General features: G+C 36.7%; 1 protein-coding gene across 1 annotated transcript in view; it reads right to left on the reverse strand.

Moving 5' to 3' along the window:
* LRP1B (LDL receptor related protein 1B) overlaps positions 1–23289 on the reverse strand; it is a 1839752-nt gene that overhangs the window by 247192 nt on the left and 1569271 nt on the right. The window contains exons 52-56 of the mRNA XM_045868938.3: positions 22040–22168; positions 18552–18674; positions 14609–14749; positions 13281–13468; positions 673–856 (exon numbers count right to left, since the gene is read on the reverse strand). Coding sequence (XP_045724894.2) covers positions 673–856; positions 13281–13468; positions 14609–14749; positions 18552–18674; positions 22040–22168 — 765 coding nt within the window. The remainder of the gene's footprint in view (positions 1–672; positions 857–13280; positions 13469–14608; positions 14750–18551; positions 18675–22039; positions 22169–23289) is intronic.

The raw sequence follows: 23289 nt of genomic DNA on the forward strand, positions 1-23289 counted from the left end.
TTTGCTCATTTAAACAGTCATTATTTATTATATATTGCTTTGTATTATTTTAATATGTGCAATTTTCTCCCCTAATGAATTACAGTATTTTAAAAATTATGGTCCATGTTCTACTGAATTTTCTAATCTACAGAATCAAACATGCTACTTGGAACAAACAGAAGTTTAATAATGTTTGCTGAATCACTGGAAGAATTCAAATAGTCCTGTATAGCTGATTTATTGCTGTTGCTGTCATCATCATTACCATTATCATTATTAACCTCTTGTCCTTGGCATGCATATATGAGTGCGTATGGGGTAGGGAAGAAGGAAAAACTATTATAACCCAGTCACAATAGGCTCTTTAATTGTCTTGGCCAAACCTGCTCCTAAGAACCTATGATGCAGCAGGAAAAACTGCTAGAAATAGTTCTTTTTATTTCTGAGCACTCTCAAAATCTAGAAAGCATTTAATAATTCACAAGACCATAATGCAATCTTATTACAAACAGAACAGTTTGTGGAGAGCACACAAAATTAGAGGGACAGATTCCTATATCAAGGTAAGTAGGGAAGAATTTTGATTTCTCAGAAACAGCAAGGAGGAGTGAATTCAATAAGAATGGCTATAAAACTCAGAATCCATACGTGTAACTGAGGTTGGATCGGTGGACAAGTTCAGTTCGATACCTGAGAGTGATTTGCAGCCATTTGGGTTATCAGGTTGTATTTCATAGCCATCTGTACAGAGGCACTTGTAGGTCCCATATGTATTGATGCATTGCTGGCTACACGGAAATCCCAAGGAGCATTCATCAATGTCTACACACGTTTTACCATCATCCTTCAGTTGGAATCCAGGCCAGCATTTGCACTAAAGAATGAAAAACAAGCATAATCAATTCATATCATTGTCACTGTCTTTTCCTATTGGATATCCCTTTAGCATGATTCAAGAAAGAAAATCATGTAAGAATAGATAATGGCAAGTCTTTCTGTCTCCAGTGATATTAATAAGAATCACGTATATTAAGTAAAGCTAAAGCTAAAAAAATAACTCTCCCAAGTATCTTCCTTTGATCATCTGAGGCTGGCAAAATTATAAAGGTTAACTGACATCATCAAAGCCATGTGGTGATAGCATGACAATGACCACAACACTAGCCAACTGGTTTTATTCTTTTTCTATCACATTACATTGTCTTTTTAGAGGACTTTAGCAGTCATAACAATTAACCATTAAGTGGAGCTTTGAAGATCACAAAACTTGTTGCATATGTTATTTTATCAGAGCCTTACAGAAATCTATGATGTAGATATTATTATTTTTAGTTAACTGATGAGAAACCTAGAGGCACAAAGATGAAGTTGCCTGGATAAAGCCAGTCAGAGAGCTGAGACTGTCCGTAACATACAGTAAGACTCAATTCGTATTTGTTGACTGGGTCTGATTCCATAAACCATGTTGATGTTGTCTGGAGAAATAAAATAATAGTAACAATTTCCCCACTATAATCAACCTGTATTGTCAAATCTTTTCTTTAGCATCTCTATCATGTACTATATGAACCTCCGATGATGATATGCAATATTACAAACTTTCATGTAAATTCTGAATACAATGTCACATCATATATGTCTTTGCAGTCCTAAAAAAATGGCATACTGTGATCCTGTGATCAGTCACTGCCTTTCAGGTCTATACTCAGTTCCTGCCAAGGAGCATATGAGAATTGTAATTACACAAAATGAACCTATAACTGGCCAAATGATTACAATCATATTAACCTTTACAAACACTATTTAGCACTCTTTGAATAAAGGAATGTGCAAATATCGAGTAAGACAGTGAGTTAAAAAGAAACCCTACATTGTTAAGAGTAATTAGTATTCAAGAGTTACTCAGAGCAAACATTTAATAACCTCAGTCACTTATCTGAAGGTAAAAGTGATGGCAGAGCTTTGTATCTATTGGGAAAAATATTAGAGATACATGTGCATATTATTAAATAGTCAGCAAACAACTGAGTTTTTTAAGTACCAAAAAAAGCATTCATTATTTGGGGGACAGGCAGCATCATTTTCACCTGAAAGGGCTCTAAGGAGAATTAAATACCTTTTATTAAGTTCTTTTACCAGGAATGGATCTCTTTAAGCTCTTAGCACTTTCATCATTAATAATTTACATCAATAATTAGCTAATAATCCTCAGCAATTACATGCTGTTTTGTTTTGTTATTTAATCCCTGGGACCCACTAGCAAGCCAGCAAATGAAAGCAAAAGCCACAGCTTGATTTCCAATACTCTCCTCACACAACTCTTACTTTCTTTGAGAACACTCATCTTGCTACCTGATTTAGGAAGTCAAGGCAATTGGTGCTTTGCTCTGGCAAAAGAAAGTGAGATGCTTAATGTCACCTAAGTGTACACTTAAAAATGGTTAAAGTGGTAAATTTTATGTCAGGTATATTTTACCCCAATTTTTAAAAGAAATAATTTTTTTAAAAGAAAGTGAGAAAATGACAGGATACAAAAAGTTATCACTGAAAAGCACTGGAAAATAGACCATGTGGCCATGGGGTTGGGAAACCAGAGAGCCATAGTCTGACATAGGATCGTGCTGAAATCAAGGGGCACTTTAGGACAAGTGAAAGGAATTTTCATAGAATGTACTGAATTCCTCTCAAAGAATATTAGAAAAGGAAATAAACAGTGTCCCAGTTTTAATGGGATTTCTGAAAATCACTTTGAATGGCTAATGTCAGGAATATAGAACTATTAAATCAAAGAGACAGCTTAGATAAAAATACATTTATGGAAAATCAATTTCTTAAAGTAAAATTGGTAAAAGTTACTAAGTGTAATATACGTTTCTATAAACAAATGAAATTAGTATGTTTAAGGTTATCAGTTACTTTTTTAAAAATTGTTCATTGAAAGAGATTTTTTAAAAGATAATTTCCACCAATCCATTAACCTTGTTTTATTTTTTAAAGATTTTATGTATTTATTTGAGAGAGAGAGAGCTTGCAAAAGCAAGGGTAAGAGGGAGAAGCAGACTCCCCACTGAGCAGGGAGCCTGATAATAGGGCTTGATCCTAGGACCCTGAGCCGAAAAGGCAGATGCTCAACCAACTGAGCCACTCAGGCACTCCTAACCTTGTTTTACAAAAACATTTTTTTTTCAGTTTTTTTTTTATTTTTTATTTTTTTATTTTTTTAAATTTTATTATGTTATCTTAGCCACCATACAATACATCATTAGTTTTTGATGTAGTGATCCACGATCCATTGTTTTCGTATAACACCCAGTGCTCCATGCAGTATGTGCCCTCCTTAATACCCATCACCGGGCTAACCAATCCCCCCTCCCCCCTCCCCTCTAAAACCCCGTTCGTTTCTCAGGTCCATAGTCTCTCATGGTTCATCTCTCCCTTCAATTCCCCCCGCCCATTTTTCCCTTCTTTCTCCTAATGTCCTCCATGTTATTCCTTATGTTCCACAAATAAGTGAAACCATATGATAATTGACTTTCTCTGCTTGACTTATTTCACTTAGCATAATCTCCTCCAGTCCCATCCATGTTGATGTAAAAGTTGGGTATTCATCTTTTCTGATGGCTGAGTAATATTCCATTGTATATATGGACCACATCTTCTTTATCCATTCATCTGTTGAAGGGCATCTCGGCTCTTTCCACAGTTCGGCTATTGCGGACATTGCTGCTATGAACATTGGGGTGCATGTGGCCCTTCTTTTCACTACATCTGTGTCTTTGGAGTAAATACCCAGGAGTGCAATTGCTGGGTCATAGGGTAGCTCTATTTTTAACTTTTTGAGGAACCTCCACAGTTTTCCAAAGTGGCTGTACCAACTTGGATTCCCACCAACAGTGTAAGAGGGTTGCCCTTTCTCCACAACCTCTCCAACATTTGTTGTTTCTTTCCCTGTCCATTTTTGCCATTCTAACTGGTGTAAGGTGGTATCTCAGTGTGGTTTTGATTTGGATTTCCCTGATGGCTAATGATGATGAATATTTTTTCATGTGCCTGTTAGCCATTTGTATGTCTTCTTCAGAGAAGTGTCTGTTCATCTCTTCTGCCCACTTTTTGACTTGATTATTTGTTTTTTGGGTGTTGAGTTTGAGAAGTTCTTTATAGATTTTGGATACCAGCCCTTTATCTGTAGTGTCATTTGCAAATATCTTCTCCCATTCTGTGGGTTCCCTCTTTGTTTTGTTGACTGTTTCTTTTGCTGTGCAGAAGCTTTTTATCTTGATGAACTCCCAAAAGCTCATTTTTGCTTTTGTTTCACTAGGTTTGGGAGATGTATCTTGAAAGAAGTTGCTGTGGCCAATGTCAAAGAGGTTACTGCCTATGTTCTCCTCTAGGATTTTGATGGATTCCTGTCTTAACATTGAGATCTTTCATCCACTTTGAGTTTGTCTTTGTGAATGGTGTTAGAGAATGGTCGAGTTTCATTCTTCTGCATGTGGCTGTCCAATTTTCCCAGCACCATTTATTGAAGAGACTGGCTTTTTTCCATTGCATGTTTTTTCCTGCTTTGTCAAAGATTAGTTGACCACAGAGTTGAGCGTCCATATTTGGGTTCTCTATTCTGTTCCATTGGTCTCTGTGTCTGTTTTTGTGCCAGTACCATGCTGTCTTGGTGATCACAGCTTTGTAATATAGCTTGAAATCGGGCAATGTGATGCCCCCAGCTTTGTTTTTCTTTTTCAACATCTCCTTGGCGATTCAGGGTCTTTTCTGATTCCATACAAATTTTAGGATTGTTTGTTCCAGCACTTTGAAAAATGTCATTGGAATTTTGATCGGGATGGCATTGAAGGTATAGATTGCTCTGGGTAGCATAGACATTTTAACAATGTTTATTCTTCCGATCCATGAGCATGGAATCTTTTTCCATCTTTTTGTGTCTTCTTCAATTTCTTTCATGAGTGTTTTGTAGTTCCTAGAGTATAGATCCTTTACCTCTTTGGTTAGGTTTATTCCGAGTATCTTATGGTTTTTGGTGCTATTGTAAATAGAATCGTTTCTTTAATTTCTCTTTCTACAGTTGTGTTGTTAGTGTATAAGAAAGCAACTAATTTCTGTGCGTTGATTTTGTATCCGGCCACATTACTGAATTGCTGGATGAGTTCTAGTAATTTGGGGGTGGAGTCTTTTGGGTTTTCCACATAAAGTAGCATGTCATCTGCGAAAAGAGAGAGTTTGACTTCTTTGCCAATTTGAATACATTTTATTTCTTTTTGTTGTCTGATTGATGTTGCTAGGACTTCTAGTATTATGTTGAACAACAGTGGTGAGAGTGGGCACCCTTGACGTGTTCCTAATCTTAAGGGAAAGGCTCTCAGCTTTTCCCCATTGAGGATGATATTCGCTGTGGGTTTTTCATAGATGGATTTTATGAGCTTGAGGAATGTTCCCTCTATCCCTATACTCTGGAGAGTTTTAATCAGGAAAGGATGTTGTATTTTGTCAAATGCTTTTTCTGCATCAATTGAGAGGACCATATGGTTCTTCTCCCTCCTCTTATTAATGTGTTCTATCACATTGATTGATTTGCGAATGTTGAACCACCCTTGCATCCCGGGGATAAATCCCACTTGGTCGTGGTGGATGATCCTTTTAATGTATTGTCGGATCCTATTAGCTAGGATTTTGTTGAGGATTTTGGAATCCATACTCATCAGCGATATGTCTGAAATTCTCCTTTTTAATGGGGTCTTTGCCTGGTTTGGGGATTAAGGTAATGCTGGCCTCATAGAAGGAGTTTGGAAGCTTTCCTTCTGTTTCTATTTTTTGAAACAGGTTCAGGAGAACAGGTATCACTTCTTCTTTGAATGTTTGGTAGAATTCCCCAGGGAATCCATCAGGCCCTGGACTCTTGTTTTTTGCGAGGTTTTTGATCACTGTTTCAGTCTTGTTACTGGTTATTGGCCTATTCAGGTTGTCAATTTCTTCCTGTTTCAGTCTTGGCAGTTTATAGGTATCTAGGAAGGCCTCCATTTCATCCAGATTGCTCAGTTTATTGGCATATAGTTGTTGATAATAATTTCTAATAATTGTTTCTATTTCCTTGGTGTTAGTCGTGATCTCTCCCCTTTCATTCATAATTTTATTAATTTGGGTCCTTTCTCTCTTCTTTTGGATAAGTCTGGCCAGTGGTTTATCAATCTTATTAATTCTTTCAAAGAACTAACTTCTAGTTTCATTGATCTGATCTACTGTGTTTCTGGTTTCTAATTCACTGATTTCTGCTCTAATTTTAATTATTTCTCTTCTAATGCGTGGCTTAGGCGTCATTTGTTGCTTTTTCTCTAGTTCTTTAAGGTGTAGAGTTAGTTGGTGAATTCGGGATTTTTCTGTTTTTTTGAGTGAGGCTTGGATGGCTATGTATTTCCCCCTTAGGACTGCCTTTGCAGTATCCCATAGGTTTTGGACCGATGTGTTTTCATTCTCATTGATTTTCATGAATTGTTTAAGTTCTTCTTTGATTTCTTGGTTGACCCAAACATTCTTGAGCAGAGTGGTCTTTAGCTTCCAAGTGTTTGAATTTCTGCCAAATTTTTTCTTGTGATTGAGTTCCAGTTTTAGAGCACTGTGGTCTGAGAATATGCAGGGAATAATCTCAGTCTTTTGGTATCGGTTGAGACCTGATTTGTGACCCAGTATATGGTCTACTCTGGAGAAAGTTCCATGTGTGCTCGAGAAGAATGAGTTTTCTGTTGTTTTAGGGTGGAATGTTCTGTAAATATCTATGAGGTCCATCTGTTCCAATGTATCATTCAAAGCTCTTGTTTCCTTGTTGATTTTCTGCTTAGATGATCTGTCCATTGCTGAGAGTGGAGTATTGAGGTCTCCTACAATTAACGTATTGTTATCAATATGACTCTTTATTTTGGTTAACAGTTGGCTTATATAGATGGCTGCTCCCATGTTGGGGGCATAGATATTTACAATTGTTAGATCTTCTTGTTGGATAGACCCTTTAAGAATGATATAGTGTCCTTCTATGTCTCTTATTACAGACTTTAGTTTAAAATCTAATTTGTCTGATATAAGGATTGCTACCCCAGCTTTCTTTTGAGGTCCGCTGGCATGGAAGATGGATCTCCATCCCTTCACTTTCAGTCTGGATGTCTCTTTAGGTTCAAAATGAGGCTCTTGTAGATAGCATATGGATGGGTCCTGTCTTTTTATGCAATCTGCAACCCTGTGCCGTTTTATGGGAGCGTTTAGGCCATTCACGTTGAGAGTGATTATTGAAAGATATGAATTAATTGTCATCATGTTGCCTGTGAAGACGTTGTTTTTATAGATTGTCCCTGTAAATTTCTGTTGTAGATCACTCTTGGGGTCTTTCTCCTTTTATAGAACCCCCCCTTAATATTTCTTGCAGGGCCGGCTTAGTGGTCACATATTCTTTCAGTTTCTGCCGATTGTGGAAGCTCTGCATCTCTCCATCCATTCTAAATGAAAGCCTTGATGGATAAAGTATTCTTGGCTGTATGTTCTTCTCACGTAATATCCTGAATATGTATTGCCAGGCCTTTCTGGCTTGCCAGGTCTCTGTGGATAGGTCTGACGTTATTCTGATGTTCCTCCCTCTGTACGTAAGGAATCTCTTCCCCCTAACTGCCCTTAAGATGGTTTCCTTGGTTCTAAGATTTGCAAGTTTTACTATTACATGCCAGGGTGTTGGCCTGTTTTCCTTGATCTTAGGAGGGGTCCTCTCTGCCTCTAGGACTCGAATGTTTGTTTCATTCCCCAGATTAGGGAAGTTCTCAGCTACGATTTGCTCAAATACATCTTCCAGTCCTCTCTCTCTCTCCACTCCCTCCGGGATTCCAATGATTCTGACATTGGAACGTTTCATGATGTCACTTATTTCTCTGATTCTATTTTCATGGGTTCTGAGTTGTTTTTCCCTGGCCTCCTCTTTTCCCTTTTTATCTATTATACTGTCTTCCAGATCGCTTATTCTCTCTTCTGTCTCAGTTACCCTAGCTGTTAGATTATCTAGATTGGATTGGATCTCATTGATAGCATTTTTAAGTTCTGCCAATTCAGCTTTCATTTCTGCCCTTAGAGACTCTATGTTTCCATTAATTGATTTCTCCATTCTAGCCATTGGCTTCACAATTGCTAGCCTGAATTCCATCTCCGACATCTTGGTTATATCTGCATCCATTTGTAAATACACAGCATAAGTCATGATCTCTGAGTCTTTTCTATTTTGGGGGCTCCTCCTCCTAGTCATTCTGTTGATGGGTGTTTGAGGGAATGTATAGAGTCCAAATTATCGACCAGAACCCAAGCAAGATGCACCTGTTTTCTTGGGACCTTAGTGTTGCTGGCCTCTTGTTTTCCCAGCCTGTCTTCTGCGGGAGGGGCCTGCCACACTGTTACTCAGGCAACCCTGTTTGGGCGGAGTTGCCCTGCGCCCCTGTGGCGGGGGATGGGCTCAGTGGGAATCAGTCTTTGGGGCTTTTGTTCTCTGGCGCCTTTCCCTGGCGGCTTTCCGCGTCTCTTCCACGAGTCAGAGCAGAAGAGACCGTTTCCAACCCTTTGCCTCAGAGCAGAGAGACCGCGGTCTGTTCTTCAGTGAGCTCTCCAGGCCACACCGTCTCGTTTCTGTCCGTGCTGCTATAAATTGCAGCGTCCTGGGTTGTGCGCCCCTCCGCAGCGCTCCCAGTCCTGCCTCCAGGTCAAGGCCCGTCTCTGCCCTTTGTGCTTCTAAAATTGCCAGCCGCTCCCAGTTCGCGCATGCGCGACTCCACTGCTTGGGGTCCTGTCCCGGGGACTGCAGTTCGCATGCGCGTGACTCCGCCGCTCGGAGATTCCACCCCCGGGGGTTGCAGTTCATCGGCGGCACGCTGGCGCACCGGGTTTCTGTCCGGGTGGCTGCGGTTCGCGTGCACGTGACCCCAAAGGTCTGGTTTTCCACCCCGGGGGCTGCCCTAAAGTCCTTTCCCGATGCTACCGGTCTGCGAGTCTGTGCCCCGGCTGAAGCGCGCGAGGCTGTCACTCACCGGCGGTGTAGGATCCCCACGGCCAGGCACCATCCCGGTGCCGTTTATCCTCCGATATCTGCCCGCAGAATCACGGCTCTCCCCTTCGTACCTCCAAACCAACCGCCTGCGATATTGTTTGTAGAGATCCAGATCTTCTTACATCTCAGGCTGGTTTTGTGGGTGCTCAGAGTGGTCTGATAGATACCCAGCTCAATTCCGGGGACCAGTTGAAATAGGGTCCCCTACTCCTCCGCCATCTTTCCCCCTCCCCCCAAAACATTTTTGCTCCCAAATAACCCAATGGTATCAATGGGAAATTCTACTAGTCTAACTTTTATAAATTGAATGGAAGAAACTAATAGCTATTTGCATCTTCAAAGATAAAAAGAGAGATTCATCTATATTTAATAGAAAATAAGTTAAAAATTTTTCACCTTCATTTACAAAGAAAAACAACTCATGAAAGGAGATTCATATATATTCAATACCATCTTAATTTTTCTCAACATTGAGAATGACTTCAAATTTTCCTTATTTGTATTAATTTTTATATAGGATCATACAGCTACCAGAAAGAAATATAGCTACTCAAACTTTTCCTATTACATTCAGAGAAGTTTCCTTGCAGATTTTAAGTGATATTTGGCAAATATTGTTCTATTTCTAATATATACATTAAAACTTATTTCTCTCCCAGAAGTACACTTATTTTTACATGGTAAATTATACTTCCCATCAAAATAAGATCCTTGCTTTTAGGAAATGTTATTATTCCCTTTTGAATAGTTAGATACATTGTATTTGTTTTATAACAAACATGTGAATTGTTCACAGTCCATAAGGTCTAAATTTTGCTTTTGTAAGCAATTTTCATTTTATTGCAGATTTTGGAGGAGGATTTCTTGTGATGTTCTACAGATATTGTCATGAGAAATAGGTTATTGGATGGTTTTTCCCGTTCACTGGAAGAGAGAAACTCATAAACTGATTTTTTCCCCCAAAAATATAGAAGCCTTTTGTTGTATAGAAGGCTTTTTACTCAATTTCTTATCAACAAATTATCATGAATATAAATATAAGTGTGTGTGTGTATAAAATCTCAGCACAATATGTAAAATATTTGCTTTGAAACTTTATTTAAATCTCTCATTTATGATTCTAGTCTTATTTGCTTGAATTTTTATATTGCTCTTGTTTCCCCGAAAGATGTTTTATTTTATTCATTAGTTTTGACATGTGTACAATATTCAAGAACACTATTCATAGCAATTCTGTCAGGTATACATGTAGACTTTCTGAATGATTAAATATGTTGTCTATCTTAACTAGAATTCTCACTTCATTCTATGACTCCATCTGAGAAGTCAAGGTGAAAATACTAATTTTTAAAAAATTATTAATAAATATTTCTGTATGATATGTCTTATAAAGTAATTAAAATAGATTTAACATGGTGCTCTGGATGATACCTATTTCTACCATAGTGGTTTTCTAAACATGGCATTTCTGAGCACTAAGTACCTCTTATATGCAGGCATTCTATTTTATTTTTTAATTTTTATTTTTTTAAAGATCTATTTATTTATTTTAGAGAGAAAGAGAGAGTGAATGGGGGAAGGAGCAGAGGGAGAGGGAGAGAGAATCCTTGAGCAGTCTCCCCACTGAGCACAGAGCCCAACGTGGGGTTCCATCCCAGTTCCCTGAGATCATGACCTGAGCTAAAATCAAGAGTTGGACGCTTAACCGACTGAACCACCCAGGCACCTCATATCCAGGCATTTAAAAAATATTAAACTTGGGGCACCTGGGTGGCTCAGTCGTTAAGCGTCTGCCTTCGGCTCAGGTCATGATCCCAGGGTCCTGGGATCGAGCCCCGCATCGGGCTTCCTGCTTGTGGGAAGCCTGCTTCTCCCTCTCCCACTCCCCCAGCTTGTGTTCCCTCTCTCGCTGTGTCTCTCTCTAAAAAATATTAAGCTTCATTCTGAATGTTATGTCAAAAAAATGACCATCTTATATTCTATAATTTTTAGATTTCACCAACATTGTTGTGACAGATTTAAATACATGAAGGATAAGCACAAGGAGATCTACTTTGAAATTACTGTTTTTAGATAGGTAGATATAGATTCTATGATATATAGATTCTATATAGGAATATGGGATGTATATATTATAGACAGAACTAAAGAACATTTCTAAACTGTTATTTGAAATTTTAACTGATTATCTGTAATAATTCTATGAAACATTCCCTAATTTTTCAGGAAACACATCTATATTGATTGTGCCTAAGTCACTGGTAATATTTTTTCTGCTTCATTGGGTTTCAAAATATTTACTGCCAAAATTAATTATTTGATACATATTCATCGCATTTAGAGTTATTTTGGCTCAGTTGTCTTGTTTCATTTTACCTACAATACAACACTTGTGAGTAACGTGTGTTTTAAGTCTGTAAATTTAACCAAGTCTTCTTAATACAGTATTTGGACTGATTTTTTTAAACAAATCTAGCTTTCTTAGTGTTTCATTTTTCATCTCTGTTTTTGCACAGGGATAAATGATTATTGTAGTTCTCTGGTTATATTTATATATAATAAAATCCTATCAATGTAGTTAAATTAATCATAATACCAGAAATTCAGAAATGGCAAAGTGGTTGTTTGGCTAAATTTACCATTAGATAGAACTGGCTTGTCATAGAATGTCAAAGTTGGCAGGAAAAAAAGTACAACATCTCTGCAATACACAAATATTTTCTCTAGCATGCTTTAAAGAAAGAGATTTAGCTGTTGAACACTACATCAAAAACTAATGGTATACTACATGTTGGCTAACTGAACATAATAATAATAATAATAAAAAAAGACATTTAGCTACAATTTAACCCCTTTAGTAGTGAGAAATGAGGCAGCTCATTTCAATGTAAAGATGGTACTTTTTTTTTTTTTTTTTTTTTGTGAGAGAGAGAATGAGAGACAGAGAGCATGAGAGGGAGGAGGGTCAGAGGGAGAAGCAGACTCCCCGCCGAGCAGGGAGCCCGATGCGGGACTCGATCCCGGGACTCCAGGATCCTGACCTGAGCCGAAGGCAGTCGCTTAACCAACTGAGCCACCCAGGCGCCCGTAAAGATGGTACTTTAGAACACTTTTCCTCATATTGAACAGAATCTGCTTCCCAGCTCATAATTCCAACCTCGGAAACAACTCAGACTAGGTCCATTCCCTAATCCAGTATTTCATATATTTGAATATAGCTAATATATCTTTGCTCCAGGCAAAATTTCTTCCAGTGCTGTGTGTTCCAGACTCCTTATGGTTCTGGATGTATAAATTTGTATACACTACAATTTGTCAAGGTTCCTCTTAAAATGCCGTGTCCATTAATGCGCATAGTATCCCAGGTATGTTTTGCCCAGTGCAGAACTCAGTAGAATAAAATCTATCCTCTGTAATGGTCTTAACTGGCATTAGACTATCTCTGTGCTTTGTAGGAGCCTGTCCTATTTCTGATTCATACAGAGCTATTGCTCAGTTAAAAACACTGACTTTCAAATGAATTGCTTTTCCTGAGATTTTCCAGCACTTACAGAACCAGTTTTAACCTAATGTACAGCTTTAATTTTAATATTATGCTCATTTGCATCCTCCATTCCAACATGAGAGAAACAGAAATGTTTTCAAAAGCTATTCCTGTCAATCAATTTTGTCAGTGAATCATGCTCTTCAGGAAATGGTACTAACAAAAACCAGTTAGGATATTGGGCATGATTTATTTTTAGTGTACCTGCACTCAGTCCTAATAATTCATGCATTCTATTTTTTTTTTCTTCCTGTTTATATGAATAATATTGTATTATCCAGTGTTGTGGTAAATAAATGATTAGCCCATTTCACTTCAAAGATGGGAGGAAGAATGAGGGAAGAAATGGGAACTTAAAGAGTTGCATACATATTTATGTGCTATTAACATAGCAGTATCTCCCTAAATCCTGGTCTTCCCTTGCTTTTTTTTTTTTTTCCTTTATGTTCAGCATATATTAAAGAACACGTTGACATTTTTGTCTTTCTGAGCATATTTTTACAATTTTTATACCACATTATTATCATGAATTGCTTATATAGACTCTCTTCATTTAAATAGTTTTACCTAACAATATTATAAGGCATTTTAGGTTTTATAGCTATATTAGATTGAATGGTATTCATTACCTCAAATTCCAATATATCATGTGATTTACTATTTTTGATGAGTACCCACCTTGTAACTGACTGGAAGGTCCTGACAATCTTGAGAACATCCACTGATTTTCTTACTCAAACATTCATTTATATGGCAGTTTCTCTCATCTGAGCCATCGCCACAGTCATCCTTATTGTCACAAAGTCCACCCCTGGGAATGCACCTGCCATTTTTGCACATAAAAAATGAACTGTTGCATGACTGTTCTGGAAAAAGAAAATAAAACAAATGGAACATAAAGGGCATGCCATTGTTTTATCCTACAATTGCTGAAAACATTCACAAATATGATAAACTTATCTCAAAAATTATCATAAATATATAAAATAATATATAAATATATAAAATCCTCTATAGTGTAGTATTTTATACACAAAATAAAAAAAAAATCAAGGGCAAACTGCACCTTCATGTTCAACACTTACTGACAATCTTTCTTTGTCATGAAAATTAGCAATCAAAATAAGCACTTATACTAAAATTAATGGAATATTTCTGTCTTCACCTATATTGTGAAGAATTAATTCAAAAGTATAATGATAGTTTGACATTTCCCTCAAGCCATAGGTCTCTGAGAAATTATATGTCACTAAAAATTAAGAATCTAGAATAGGTAGATATTCCTAAATTCTTTTTCTTCTTGGAAATACAACACTAACATTTTTAAGTCAGGGCATAAAAAGGACATTTGCGGTGAATAATAGTTGTTCCAAAAATAGCTATGGAAAAGGAGTTTGGGTTTTGCAGGTACTCATAACCTGATGATTTGAACATTACTCATTATCATACATGATAAAAGAAAGCCTATTAGCATGTAAAGTACATGAGAAAAAAGTAATTGTGTTTACCTGAAATATATGACTATGTATTCAGTCTTTGAAATAGTGAAATGATAAATAGACCAGGTTTGGCTCTGTATATATTTTTGTTCAAATGATATGCAATTTACTTCATTTTGCCTAAGTATCACTAATGCAGACTTTCTCTCAGTAAATCTCAACTTATTTTGTTTGAGTTTTCAAATAAGTCCATACAAGGAAATTATTTTCACATAAAATCATGTATTAAGAAAAAAATGACTTTTTTTGAAGGGGTCAACGTGATGGATTCATTAGGTTCACTGCCCCAAATCTTCATATTTTAGCACAGATTTAAATTTCTAAAACTAGCTGCAAAACAGAGTTGATTACTAGGATCCTGCATGGTATCAGTTGAAACATCACGCACTTAATCATTTGCATTTCTTTTCAATGAATATCATACTAGACTGAAGGGAAAATCAGAGTCACAGTTTGCCATTGAAAAGCAAATTTGGGAATAATTATAATATTATATATTTTCTGTACCTGCACTTCTGCACTTTGGGTTTAAAGGTGCTTCATCCGAATGATCAGGGCAGTCAAAGTCTCCATCACATTGCCATTGAGTATTTAAAAGACATCGTCCATCAGCACAACTAAATTCTTCGGCATTACACTTTCGGTATCCTACAGACAAAGAAATAAACATTCTAATTCATATAACAAATATTAAATCTCCATTCCCTAATGTACACTATACCTAGTTAACCATGGGGGTTACCCATGTCTCCTATGGGAAATGTTTCTTATTTGTCCCTTTTTGGGACAGTGGTCATACTTGCAAGAGATATTTGTGGTTGAGAAGTAGGATTAAGAGCCAGGAAATAAAATCAAAAACAAGGCAATCTTACTGTTTCTAGGCTAGGAAACAAAAATGCAATACCCAAGGATACTATCTCTGTTCACCTATTATCTATATCCTAAAGATTTCCTTTTGAATGGAAAACAAGAATAAAGCTATTAATTTTTTTTCAAGACTAAGCTTGGTTAGGCACAGTACCAGAACATATGGATGAAGTGATTCCAAGTTATAATGATAATTCTCAGAAGCCATAATGCCATGTTTATGTTTGGGAAGCAGCATTAAAAGTGTAAAGACATTGTTAAAATGAAAAAAAAAAAAAAAAAAGGTAGTTTATAAAGCAATAAGCACAAAACTATTGTAATTATCCTATATATTGATACTTAGAGGCATTAAAAAGCTTTATTCAAATCACAGTATCAACCTGTCAATTTTTAATGATCATATCTATGCCTGTTTGTAAGTAAAACTCATTTGATCTTGACTATTACGAGTTTTAGATTGAATTTTTCCTAAGTTTGTTAACAATAAAAACTAACATTTCTATTAGAAACTTTCTGGTAAATATTCTACTTTTGAAGAGAGGGAATAAGATCTGTATGTTTATTAATAAACAAAATTCCAATGGAAAAATAATTCAAGAATGATTATATAATTGAGATGTTTATAGTACTGAATGGCAAAACTACAGTGTTCTAAAATACCTCCAATTTCCCTGGTCTTTCTTCCTCCCTCCCTTCACTAGTTCATTCTCCTCAGTCAATAGGTACATTACATTCAAGTCTCTCCCAGCCCAGTAACAATAAAAATCCATCCGGGGTGCCTGGGTGGCTCAGTCAGTTAAGCAGCCTACTCTTGATTTCAGGTCACGTCATGATTTCAGAGTTCTGGGATCAAGCACCACCCCACCCCCCCCAGGCCTCCATGCTCAGCGGGGAGTCTGCTTGAAGATTCTCTCTCTCTCTCTGCCCCTGCCCCTGCTCATGCACTCTATCTTGCTCTCTCTCAAATAAATAAAAATCTTTTTATAAAAAAATCCATCCACATAACTCTTAACTACACATCACTCTTCTTCCTTACTACCTTATCCAGAATTCCCTTACTTATCTCCAGTTCATCCTCGATTCATTGACATCCATTTCTACAACATCTACCTTCTGAAATTCCTCTCAGAGCTAAGAAATACCAAGTGACAGGTGTCAAATTCAAAGGTGTCTCAGACTCCTATTTCACTTTCCTGCAGCATTTGATGTTGTTGAGCACACTAGCTTGTAAATAATTTCCTGGTTTAATATTTACAATCCACTCCCTTGGCATCTTTCTTATTTTGCTTTTGTTGTTCCCTTGTATCCTTTCATTTTCATCTCCTGTTCCATCCTAAAATATCGTAGGTGAAGCCCTAACTTCAGTCTTCAGCCTATTGTTCTCCTCTTTCCCTTTCTGCTGTGTAGGGTGTCCTCATTCTTTGTCCTATTTTGAATATCACCTTAATGTTGATGGCCACCAAATTAATCTTATTTGACCTGATCATACTTCTGGTCTCTGGAACTAAATTTTCAAATACTCACTGTACAGCTTTATGTGATTGTCTGATTAACACTTCGGATTGAAAACATCCAAAATTAATTCTTTTTTACATTTTTCTTCTCCTACACCAGCAAAACTTGGCCCTTCACCTCCTGTGTTCCAAATCTCATTAATGATGGTAACACCATCCACCAAGTCATCCAAGCTAGAAATTCTCCTTTATCCTCCATATCTGACTGTAAATGAATTCTGACCCATTCTGTTCTTTCCATTCCAACATTTCGGCCCTGGCTTATTATCACCTCATTAATCATCAGAACTATTGCAATAATCTTCTAGCTAGCTTACTTTTCACCTAATGGCTCTCCTCTCCCAGGGCAATATTTCATCCACTCTGCTGAAAAAGATGGGTCTGAAATATATTTTGACTGGGGCATTCCCTGTTTGAAATGCATGCTGGCATGTGAGAGCCAAAATAATTAAATACAAACACTGTATTTCAGACTTTTTAGAATGCAGCTTCAACTTTCTAACTTCAATTTACCTCACAAAAGACTAATTGCTATTCTTCAACCATGTCAATTGCTAGGCATTTGTAAACATACATAGAACTTTCTATGTGTCCAGAAATATTCTAAGCACTTTACAAATATTAACTCATTTAATTCTCTTAACAGCTGGAAGAGTTAAAAATGTTATTATATATTTTTTACAGATGAGGAATTTAGGGACAGAAAGGTGCAATAACTTCAAAGGTCACACAGATAGTAAGCAGCAAAGCCAGGATCTGGACCCAGGTCATCTGGCTCCAAGGTCCATGCTTTTAACCACTGTGTTATTTTATCTACCATCTAAATATGACTTTCTTTAACATTCCCTGCTTCTGTTCTTTAGTGCTTCAAAAATTATTCTCTCAGCTCTGATCCCATGTATTGTGATTCTTACTCCCATCTGACAATGTGTGCTATTATTCTATCTTGTATTTGTGATTTTCCTGTTTGTCTGCAATTTCTTCTAGTGGGATCTCTGTCTCATTCATCTCCATATCAACTGAGTAAGTGTCTAGCAGAGGGAAGATATTCAATCAGCATAACTCTCCTTCAGATTTACATCTTGAGTTATGATGTACCTTTTAAAATATCACATTGAATCCAAGACTTAATGGTGAAGTGATCATAAAAACTGGTATCCACTGATTTCAAAGAGATTGCTATCAAAGACCAAGGCTATAGACACAACACAGGGAGGACAAAAGAGGGCACTAAATCGACTGCCTTTCATGATTACATGTGGATTTTATGGCTTTTCATTTTATATTTATTCATGTGTGCATTTAAGTTTTTTTTTTTTTTTTTTTTTACAAAAAATACTAGGTTCACGTTAAGACTTCAATTTCAACTAGGAATTTTTAATGATTTTCACTACAAAAGTTACACATATATGTATTTGTATATACATTATATATGTGATGGTCAAATAAATATATATGCAATGACAAGATACATTTCATCATAATAAAATTAAATTTTAACAAATAAGTGCACATGTAAAAAGTTAAGGTGAAAGGAAGATGTCAAGTATCCAGTTTCTCCGATAATTGGGAATTTTATTATTTTTTTCTCACTCAAATACTTGATTTGGCTATAAGATTGAACTAGCTAGCCACATGTTGTCTTTAAAGTTGAAAGTACTTTCAACCAAAGACATTTTTATGACCATTTCCCCATGTGGTTCCTAATAAGAACATACTACAAGTAGGCATGATCTCCAAATCAATGTGTAATTATGCTAGAACTTAGAGAGGTTATTGCAGTACTTCTATGTATAGCTGAATTTACATGTCTTAGTGACATTAAGAAAAGTGTTGTTTTCATCACTTATTTCTATATCTCTTTTTTTTAAGCTTTTATTTATTTATTTGAGAGAGACAGAGAACAGAGGGAGAGTGACAGTGAGAAGCAGACTCCCTGCTGAGCAGAGAGCCTGATGCTTAACCTACTGAGCCACCCAGGCGCCCCCGATTCTATATTTCTTGAGTCATCTTAAAAGACCATTTGTCAGCCTGAGAACCTCTTGCATGAAAAGTCTGGATATACGTACCACACTGCGGTGACTCATCAGAGCCATCCCCACAGTCATCATCATGGTCACAAACAAATTGCTTGGGGATGCACACTTCATTATGACACATGAAAGCATTTTCATCACATGTATTATTGGGGGCTAAGAAAGAGATCATAAAGAATAAAGTTAGATGAGTACCTATTTTATCTTCCCCCACCTGAAGAGCTTAGGGGATGTATGCTCTTATTCTCAATAATTAATAGTTATTTAGAAAAAGAAAAGTTTGTGCAATATTCCATTCATAATATATATGAACATACATATAAATTCATAATATATATTAACATCCATATATTTATATATCAAATATATGAATGTAATTCAAACTTTCAGTAGTAATACATTCAACAATTCCAGAGTGACCCTGAAATTTCAGGCCACTTAGCAATTTGTAAGTTTGTTGAAGGATGAATTCAAAGGTTTATACATGATTAAAAAAAAAAAATCACTCAACTGCAATAATGTGGTTGGGTTTTCTTCTCTCTTCATGCCTGTAGTAATACTAGTATAGTGATAAAAAAAACCTTGCTTCTTTGTGAAAAATGGAACTGAAAAGACTACCAAGTGCTAGTAATGCTCCTGATGGAAGTGAAAAGAAAACATCAAAAGAGCTAAGAAAGTTATTATCTCTAAGATGAAAATAAAACTTTTGGGTTAAATTAAGATCTATGGTGTGGTAAACCCAAGCATTAAGTACCATATCAAATTAGGAATATCTAGCCACAAAATGGAATATTGATTTTTTCGGAATCCTGATCTATGACTGTAGTGCCGTAGCAAGGATCCTAACCAAGGGGGAAAATGGTTGACCAAAAAGTACAATAACCTCAGCAAAAGTTCAAAAGCTGGTAACTTGTGCAGAGTGAATAATGGAACAATATGCATAGAATCATAGCAGTTTGAGGAGATCACTTAAAAATTTTCAATTACTTTGTCTTATATTTAAGGGATAAATGCTATGTTAGGACTCAAGATTTGGGATATTTCGAATGTAAAAATAATCTGCTATGTAATAGATGTTAACTAAACTTATTGTGGTAATCACTGTGCAATATTACATATACCAAGTCATTATGTCATACACCTAAAACTAATTCAATGTTATATGTCAATTATATCTCATTTTTATTTTATTATTATTTTTTAAAGATTTTATTTATTTATTTGACAGAGAGAGACATAGCGAGAGAGAGAACACAAGCAGGGGGAGTGGGAGAGGGAGAAGTAGGCTTCCCGCTGAGCAGGTAGCCCAACACGGGGCTCGATCCCAGGAACCTGGGATCATGACCTGAGCCAAAGGCATACGCTTAACGACTGAGCCACGCAGGTGCCCCAATTATATCTCATTTTTAAGTAAAATAAAAAAAGAATCTGATATATGCCATTATAGTATACCAGAAAGAGGAAAGTTTTGCAAAAAGTTACTCTACTACTTTTGATTTGTATTATGAGGAAGGTATTTACCTTCTTGCTGCATCTGTTTCTTCATCTGTTTAGTGGGATAATAAAATCTTTCTGATAAACTTCTTCTAAGAACTAGGTGAGGTATATGAAGCAGATCAGCTCATTTTGGGTACTCAATAAATTCCTAGGTGCTATTTAAATTCCTATCTGTGTAACAATTATTTTTGGCAGATCCTCAAAAACATTTCACTGAGATACCGGGGGAATTCAATACTGTAAATAAAAACACCTACCAATATAATTGGCGTAGAATGGGCACTTGAAAAAATTTACATACCTTCTAACCTCCTCCTTCCATGTCTTAATATGGACTTCCCTCTACCTAGAACACCTCTCTATTTCTTCTCTTTGTGCTTTATGACTCAGATAAGGTTATTACTTTTTCTTGAAATCCTTCCATGATACTCCTACTCTTTTTTATATATTATTTCTTTGTCATGATCCAGTATCTTCTCTATATTTCACTCTGACACTTAAGGCATAATGATTCTTTTACAAGTCTATCGGCTCCCTAGCCCCAGACTTCTCCATATTCCAAAAAGGAAATCTCTGCTTTCAAGTCAATAATAACGAAAATAGAGACATGAGTCAGTAAAACAGAAAGGATTCCTTGGATTTAATCAAGTGTAATTTATTTTCCACAAATTTATTTTCAAAAGTGGTGTGGAAGCCACATAGGAGCAGCTTTATAAACTTCCCATTATCATCAAAGTAAAATGCAGTTACTAATAACTCCTCTAACTTTGAACTGTATGACAGCTTATATAACTCAAGTGAATTATGCCAATTCTAATAGATGAATTATTTTTTAAAACATAAGCAACAGAGGCTTATTTGGCATTAACACTTTCAGGTCACTTGAGTACAGTTTGTTGTATTTTAGCATAATTTACTTAATAGCACCCATGTGGTCCAGTGTTAATATGTCTCCCAGGGTGTTAACTTGATACAATAGCAACAGTATACTGGGACCATCTGGATCCCCGAATTGATGCATAATCCTTTATTATGTAGCCCTCAGTAGCCCCATTGACCTTTACAGACACATATATCAGTTTCAAGATCAAAGTGAATTATTCTACAATAGCATGAGTTCTGTGCACATAGGCCTGCCTCAAAGTTTTCTTTTTCCTTCTCCACGTTAACTATTCCCCTCACCCCCATATACACATACCCACATACATACACACACACCTTATGGCTTCAAATAGAGTTTTAAAGACCTGAAGACAGGTCATTGGAGAGATGATTGGCAGAATTCACTTTAATGAGCAGAATTCATAGCACTATTTCTGATAAATTGCTCAGCTCAACAGATCCCCTAAGTGACCTTGGGACCTGCATTCAAATATTCAGCCCCTTCATTCTCTTGATCATGCAGAGGAATTTATCTAAACTTTTACTATTAGCAATTCTGTGAAAATTTCCTGAGGTGACCAAGAGTCAGAAACTTAATAAATCATCTGACCTCCAAAGGTGTTCCCCTGATCCCCCAGCTTCATTCAGCTATATCCATACTATTTTTATCTGACCTAAGGGTTAATACCCTCTCTGTAGGACTAATAGGTGTTTACTGACCTTCTGATGAGTGGTTATTTGGGATCACATCAGCCATTTATAAGAGTGTCTGTAATAGGTAATCTAAAAGCCTTTGTGGGGGTGGGGATGGGGTTCTAAAAAGAAAATAACAAATCTACCACAGTCAGACACAGATCAGGTAGCTACATAATTTCAGAAGTGAAAGGATGAATCTGTGTTCATCAGAACGGTTTTGAAATGGGTGGTCTCACTGTGCATGTTTGAAAATCTCTAAACAGCAGGTGGTTAGAGGGGTTGCTGAACTACTATGATCACAACATCCCCCCTGATTAATTCTGGTACTACCTATGAGTCCAGGGATTGGGAAAGTGAGAGAAAATGCGATGTGGTAAGTACTGCAAAAGCAAGAGTCTGAGGCAGCTGACTCAGCTTTCCTTCACACAAAGCCCTACGTGTCCTACCGCAGCCTGCTGTGGAGAGCTCATCACTTCCATTTGGACAGTCCCTTTCGCCATCACAGAGCCAGTGTCGTGGCACACAGGCATGTGAGCCCTGGCAGCTGAACATGTCCACCGCACAGGTGGCCGCACCTGAAACCCAAGGAGAGAATGCCATTAAGATCACTGCACGCCTGCTGGGAAAGAGCTAACCTTTCTGTTCCCCTTAGAAAGGAAGGAAACAGAAGAATGTTGCTGACAAGGAAGAGAGTGTTGCTATTTGGAATCATCACATAGTATCCTTCCTATAGATGTTTACACATTTTCCTCTCAGAACCCATTCCTTCCTGTGCACCTATTATATTTCTTAAGGCTACAGGGCAGAAAATAATAAACATCTTTTCTCCTTATACAATGTAGCAAAGCATAGAAATGCCATAGAATTGTGAATAAACTATGATAAAATTTCTAGAAGACTGAACCAGTAATAATAATAATAATAATAATAATAATAATAATGGCATTTTTATTGCTTAATATATGCTAGGCACTTAATATATTAACTCATTTAATTCTTGCAAGAATTCCAACCAGTAGAACTATTATTGGTCTCATTTCACTGAAAGGAAACTGAGGCTCAGAGAAGTTGAAAAGCTTGCAGAACATCACAAGTTGCACAGGATGCCACATATTGAACTGGGAGTCCAAAACCCTTCTGATTGCTAAGCACCTTCTCTTAACCGCTAATGTCATGACTGTTACTCCCCACCTTGTGCTGTTGAAAAGAATAAATATACCCATGTCTTTTTTGTTTGTACACACTTAATAAATAAAATCTACTTTTTCTCTGCTCTGTCAATTCAATGTCCCTTTAGATGCATGACTTTTTCAAATGTATACAGAAAAAAAATGCTTGCTGGCTTTGATTATAAATTCAAAGGGTCATAGGTGGTTTCTTTGTTTCTCCTTCTATGGGTATAGGGCAATCATATGAAATAGAACATAATTATTTCTCATGATGTTTTCCTAGCACCTAATACAGTTATACATACATATATACATATATATACACACACACATATTAAAAGCTTTATTTATTTATATGAAATACTTGTTGAGTCAATCAGTTACATGACCCTCAGATCATGTTCTAACTTTTCTTTAACTTCATTTTCCTGTGAGCAAAAACTGCCTATAGAAGAGATGCTAAAAGGGCGCCTGGGTGGCTCAGTTGGTTAAGCGATTGCCTTCGGCTCAGGTCATGATCCTGGAGT

Source organism: Mirounga angustirostris, unplaced genomic scaffold (genome assembly GCF_029215605.1).
Source record: "Mirounga angustirostris isolate CCGP_5_RB_7025 unplaced genomic scaffold, mMirAng1.0.hap1 SCAF_3, whole genome shotgun sequence".
Taxonomy (NCBI): domain Eukaryota; kingdom Metazoa; phylum Chordata; class Mammalia; order Carnivora; family Phocidae; genus Mirounga; species Mirounga angustirostris.